This window comes from Fukomys damarensis, unplaced genomic scaffold, assembly GCF_012274545.1.
Source record: "Fukomys damarensis isolate Sample0158 unplaced genomic scaffold, DMR_v1.0_HiC HiC_scaffold_3, whole genome shotgun sequence".
In the NCBI taxonomy this organism is placed as follows: domain Eukaryota; kingdom Metazoa; phylum Chordata; class Mammalia; order Rodentia; family Bathyergidae; genus Fukomys; species Fukomys damarensis.
Window position 1 is genome coordinate 48,389,168 of NW_022900915.1, and position 6,085 is coordinate 48,395,252.

The 6,085-nt window shown below is 55.0% G+C and overlaps 1 protein-coding gene across 1 annotated transcript; it reads left to right on the top strand.

Annotated features, from left to right (window-relative positions):
* The first annotated feature begins 6 nt into the window (after positions 1 to 6).
* On the top strand, positions 7 to 4,566 carry Rnf187 (ring finger protein 187). Its single transcript, XM_033768085.1, has 4 exons — positions 7 to 58; positions 1,292 to 1,384; positions 2,848 to 3,069; positions 3,554 to 4,566. The coding sequence occupies exons 2-4, from the start codon at positions 1,316 to 1,318 to the stop codon at positions 3,554 to 3,556; spliced, it is 294 nt and encodes a 97-aa protein (XP_033623976.1). The 5' UTR covers positions 7 to 58; positions 1,292 to 1,315; the 3' UTR covers positions 3,557 to 4,566.
* Positions 4,567 to 6,085: the final 1,519 nt, after the last annotated feature.

Here is a 6,085-nt window from a genome sequence, read left to right on the forward strand (position 1 = left end):
CGCAGGCCCCGCGCCGCCCGAGTGGGAGCCACGCTGGAGGAGGGCCCTGCGCGGCAAGGTTCGCGGGGGATGGGGTGTCCCCGCGGAGCTCCGACCCCTGCTCTGTCCTTTCCACCCCACCCTGGGGTCCCCGCGGGGCCCAGGCCCGTGTTCCGACCTTCCCTCCATGGTGTCCGGAGGAGCCCGGACCATTCCCCACCCCCGGGTCCTCATGGTTTTCTGGCAGCTGTGGCCCCTTTGTCCTCTCCCCTCCTCTCGTTGGGGTCCTCCCCTCTGGCCCTGACCTTTCTCCACCCCGGGGTTCTTGTCCTCCCCACTCGGTGCTGACCCCTCCCCCTTCAGAGGTTGCCATGCTCACCTCCCTGCCGCACAACCTGGCCTCGAAGTGCCATATCTCCTGCTCCACCTTGGACCTTGTTCCCCCACCCCCATCCTAGATGCCCATAGATTCCTCTCCCATAGACCCCAGGGATGGCCCCCCCCTCACTGCGGTAAGGGGGCTGCCCCCCCTTACCAACCTTGGTCAAGGTTCTGTCCTGGTGACCAGGCTGTAGCTCCAGACTTCCAGTGGGCATCTTGAGGCTGGCCCAGCACCTTTTTTCCCTCTGAGGTTACCCCCAGCCACACCCCTGTGAGCACTGTTCTTGAAATTTCCCTAGCATGATCTCTTGACCATTGCATTTGGCAGCTGCTATTGTGTGGAACTCCACCTTGAATCTGGCCACAGCTGGGTCCTTGGGGCCTGGAGCTGCCCTGGAGTGTAGCTAAGGATCAGTGTCATTTCTGAGAATATGGTCAGGTCCCTGGGTGCTGACCACCCTGCCTGGCCCTGCCCAGGAAGAAGCAAGGCTGGCTTGGTGAGCTTTCCTGGGTCCTAGGGCTGCTACCAAGGCACACCGTGGAGGAAGGGCCCAGGCTGTCCCCTGCACCATCCTAGAGTGACTGCTGTTGATTGTCCCTTTCCTGAGGCAGGGTACTGAGGAGGCTGAGCAGGCCTTGTGTGGACTAAGTTTGCCCCAAAGGGAGCCTACTTAAGAACATGGGTTGCAGGCCACCCGGAAGAGCTGCCTGGGCTGTGCCCAGCCTCTGTGAAGGTGGGGAACATGGAACCATCTGCTGCACCCTATGGTGTCTGTAGCCTTTTCCCTTTTATTGGGATGTGGCAGCCAGAGGTCCTTTACCAGGGCTGTCTGGGGCAGACTTTGTGGGATCAGTGCTGGGAAGTCCCTTAGACTGGCTGAGCTGGGCCCTAGACCTGCCCATCTTCCAGTATGTGGCTTCTCTCTTCCAGGAGAACAAGGGGTCTGTGGAAATCATGAGAAAGGACTTGAATGATGCCCGGGACCTACATGGCCAGGCAGAGTCTGCAGCTGCCGTGTGGAAGGCAAGTGGCAGTGTGGAGGGTGGGGGCCACTGGATGCAGTGTGTGGGCTGGAGAGGAGCCTTGGGTGAACTTACTGAGCCTAAGGATATTTTTCTAGGTCGTGTTTGTGGGTATTTACCAAATAGAGTTTGGTAAAGCCAGCGAGAGTCCTCTTCCTCTGCATGTTTTGGTCTTCTGCCCATGGCTGACCCTGTTCCATGGTCCAGGGCCAGGAGGGTACCATATGAGTCTGAGGGGATTCTTTCTCACTCCTGCTTTCTAGATGAAGTCTTGGCTGATGGGGGGCCTTGTGCTCTGATGAGGGTGTGCCAGTGCGGTCTTCAGCTGCAGTAATTGACCCTGTGTGTCCACATCTTATGATGGCTGTGTCTGTACTGAGCACAGAGACAATTTCATTGTCGTTATTTCCTAAGCAATGCATTGGAATACCTACATAATGTTAACATTGAGTTAGGTGTTATGATTTGAGGTACACAGGACAAGATGCATAGGTTCTGTGCAAATCCTGCACCATTTTATGGAAGGGGCTTGAGTATCCACACGTTAGTGTCCTTGGGGTGAGGGTCCTGGAACTCATGCCTGGAGAAGACCAAGGAATGACTGTGTAGAGGGAGACAAATACTCTCCAACAGAGCATTGAATTGGTGTAGGACAGACGAATAGGGAAGAACAGACACATTTGTTGACACAGGTTGGGAGAGGGAGGGACAGAACTTTGTGAGGAAAGGAAGACCCAAAGCAGCAGTTGTCCAGTCATTACAGACTGAGTGGGTCGAAGAATGCAAGTGCTGAAAAAGCAACTAAGTGGTGTTGGGAGACATGAAGACAAGAGCTGTTTGAAACAAGGTCTGTGCAGTCTTCTTGGCCTGGGTGACAAGAGTTCATTGCTCCTTTATTATGGAGAGGGTGTACTGGTCTATCTTCTAATGCTGTAACAAAATTATAACGCTGAGCATTTTATAGAGAAAAGCGGTTTATGTAGCTCACAGGTCTGGGAGCTGAAAGGCCAGTTAAGTGGCTCCATTATTTCTGCTGTAGTGAAGGCCCAATAGCAGGTGGCACTGCGGTGGGGATGGGGAGGCGACGGGAGCCATAGAGACTTGCTCTGTTGACACCAGCTTGCTCTTTGGGAACCAAGGGGTTCTTGGAGACCCCGAGGGCCACCTCCCCCTGAGCCCCTCTGAAAGGCCCCACTGTCCCATTGCTTCTAGTTTGAGGCCAGTCTCCAGCATGCACAACTCAGGGGACGCATGGGGACCACAGCAGAGGGTGTCTTCCCCTGAAGATCTTGTCCACTTTTGAAGTGGCCTTGTGCTTCAAAGTGCTGTTGGCATATTTTGAGATGTCACAGTCTGGACTCCCTTGAGCACAGACAGGTTTCTTGTACACCAGGGCTGGGCGCATGGACTGAGGTACCTGCAGGGCCCAGAGGCACAGCTGTCCTCTCCACTGCCCCCCTGCAGGGACATGTGATGGACCGTAGGAAGAAGGCCTTGACTGACTACAGGAAGCTGCGGGCCTTCTTTGAGGAGGAGGAGGAACACTTTCTGCAAGAGGCTGGGAAGGAGGAAAGCACCCCAGAAGACGAGCTGGCTGACCCGGCTGAGCGGTTCCGGTCTCTGCTGCAGGCTGTGTTGGAGCTAGAGAAGAAACACCGCAGCCTGGGCCTGAGCATGCTGCTGCAGGTATTGGTGCCCCGCAAGGGAGGCCTGTCAGTTACAGGCCTGGAGCCACATCCTGCTTGCATGGGTCACGGCCTTGGGGCTGAGGTGGGAACAGGCATCCTCAGCCTTCACACAGGACTGAGTGTGGGAACACTGAGGCCCCCACTCTGGGCTTGAGGGGCTGCAGCCTCCCTGACAGCTTTCAGGTTTGGCCTGGGCCAGGCCCACAGGTGTGCCACATGTGCAGCAACTGTGACGGGGTTGCCTGTTCAGGTGGGTGTCACATTATCTCTGGTCTGGGTTTGTGGTGCCCAGGACAGTAGCCCTCTCTGTTCTGCTGTTTCTCTGCTTTGGTCCCGTAACAGTGTTTCTGTCTTTTGTTCAGCTTTCTCTGCCTCGGTCTCTCTGTCTCCGTCTCTGTCTCCGTCTCTGTCTCGTCTTCATCTCTGTCTCTCACTGTCTCCGTCTCCATCTCTGTCTCTCTCCCTTTTCTCCCTCCCTGCAGTGAAGGCACTGACCTAGCTGGTTCCCCCTGTGCCTGAGGGCAGAAGGGACCATCCTGCATAGCTGGCCCGCAGCAGCCCTCAGGGTCCCTTCTGCCACCGTCTCCTGCCACCCTGGAAGGAGCCACTGAAGCAGCACCATTGCCCGAAGGTCCAGGTCTCAGCTAAGCGTTGTTTTCCCCTTCTCAAGCTATGTGCCAGGCTCCACCACTGCCCATGAAGTCTGGTCTAAAGCCCTCCCCAGTGAATCTCCTCCTTACCTGCCCGCACAGCCTGGCACCTGGTATGCTGGGCCATCTTTGTGGTACCCAGGATGGGCTGGTCATAGGCTGTTCTTCCCCAGGTGAGGGCACACAGGCTTTGAGGCTGGTGCCAGGGGAGGGTCACATGGTGGATGTCACCTATTCTTTCAGGAAGGGAAGGAAGGAATGGCATGCTCTTGGCCTTTCTGAGGGTCTTCCCTTGGGTCCTGCTGTAATTTATGCTCAGAGCCCTAGCCCTGGTCTCCACTTAGACCGTCTCTCTTAGCTTGTGCCCCTTGGGTGCTGTCGGTGATCCCAAAGCATTCCCATTCCCTCCTCCCCTTCTCCAGTGGAAGGGACCCTTTTCCCAGGGAGGGGCAGGGGGCGGTTCCCCCTGACATCTCCAGGCCTACCCTGGGGTATCACCCTGCTGTGTCCTTGGCTGCTTCTTGTTTCTGGTTTCCTCAGGTAGATGGGGTTCACCATATGCATGATGTAGCCATTGTACCACTCACTGCCTGCAGCATTGTGTGTAGATCAGCCCAGATGACAAAAACCTAGCCTGGAATGCACAGTCACCAGGCCAGGGACACAGATGCAAATTTGAGTTTAGATTCACTGTAGCATGTGATTCAGGGCTTGTTGGGTGCAGATGGGGCTGTTTTGGGGGATAGTTCCCATCCTAAGGAATCCCTGGGCTCGGATGTGGTCACTGTATCCAACCTGCTTCTGTAAGCTGGGCTCTCAGATCTGAATAAAGTGGGTTTTCTCCAGCTTGTTTACTTCCTGTCATGCCTCTGGCTGCTTCTCATGCCACTAGTCAGTCCCCAGGGTTAAGGAGAATTCACTCAGTGACACCCGACAGGCATCATCAGGTGGCACTGAGATGGGTGTGTGTCCATGGCTCACATGGGGGAGATTAGGCTGTGCCTCAAACCCAGCGTTGGAGAGTGGGAACCTCCAGCCTAGGAGCACTGAGGGGTCCATGTGTGGAAACTGAGGGCCTCTGGCCCCAGTGAACAGGATTCTTGCTGAGGGAACCAGATACCTGCTGGGGCCAGGGGGAGAGAGTGAGGAACTGGTTAGATAGCAAGGGGGGTTGGATATCAAGGGTTGGGGAGTGGGAGGATTTCATTATGAATTTTTTGGGGAGCCACCTTCGGTCCGTAATAGAAGTCCAAAAGGCTCAAAGCCTTAGGGGAAGATGCTTCAACTTGTGGGACTTTTGTTTTTTGTGGTCCTGGAGACTGAACTCATGGCCATTGCATCGAACTACGGCATTTTTCAAAAAATTTTCTTTCTTTTTTTTTTTTTTCAAAGAGAGGGTATACTATATAGCACAGGCTGGCCTTGAACTCCAATTAATTCTCCTGTGTCAGGCTCCCCAGTGCTGGAATTACAGGCCTTCACCACCACACCTGGCATAAAATTTCTTATTTTTGAGACAGGGTCTCACTAAATTGCCCAGGACTTGAACTTGTAACCCTCCTGCCTCAGTCTTCCAGAATGCTCATAAAATTTTTGAGCAAGAAAAATTACGCACTGACAAAGCAGTGATCCAACCCTGTTAGACTAGGGGAGACTGGAAAGCAGCTGTCTGTCCCCACCTCCCCGACTCTGCTGATGGGTGCAGAGGGTGTATCATTCTGCAGACTTCATTAGATGAAGGGCACTGTGACCCAAGGACCCAGCAGTTCTCCCCTCCTCCTCCTAGGTCCACGGTGGGTGCACCATTGTAGGTGGCAGCAGGTAGGGCTGCATCCAGTGCCCTTCTCTGGAGAGGTGGGGGTGAAGTGGGGTTAGCACTGCAGAGACCACAACCTTGGAAGAATGGGAGAGCCAGCTGCCAGATGAGGCTTCAGGATATCACAAAAGGTGTGAAAGCAGGGCCCACCCTAAAATCACACGGGCACAAGTCCATGGTTGGAAAGAACGGCTCAAACAAAACAATGGAACTCCATGCCTGTGGGATAAGAAATGGAGGATGAAGTTTGGAGAGTGAGAATGAAGGAAATCGCAATACAAGAAGGAAACAAGCTGCATGGTAGGAAAGGGGACTAGGGGTATCCCAGCTCAGGCTGCCTTTTCATGGAAGATAAGCAGGTCCTAGGGCAGGAGTGACCTCACAGCCCTGACCCAGGACGATGATCAGGATGTCTCCTCCTGAACACTGGAGTACAGGCCCAGCGCACCAGTGCCCCCCCCCGGGGGGGGATTAGGGTTGGGGGACTCTGAGGTTAGGGTTGAGGAACAGCCTGAGGCGCCACCTCCCACACTGAAGTCACGTGACCC

Bases quoted from the DNA above. Each gene is read 5' to 3' on its own strand.
- Rnf187 (XM_033768085.1), top strand. From the start codon at position 1,316: ATGAGAAAGGACTTGAATGATGCCCGGGACCTACATGGCCAGGCAGAG. The intron at 1,385-2,847 runs GCAAGTGGCAGT...GCCCCCCTGCAG, and splicing joins CTGCAGCTGCCGTGTGGAAG to GGACATGTGATGGACCGTAG.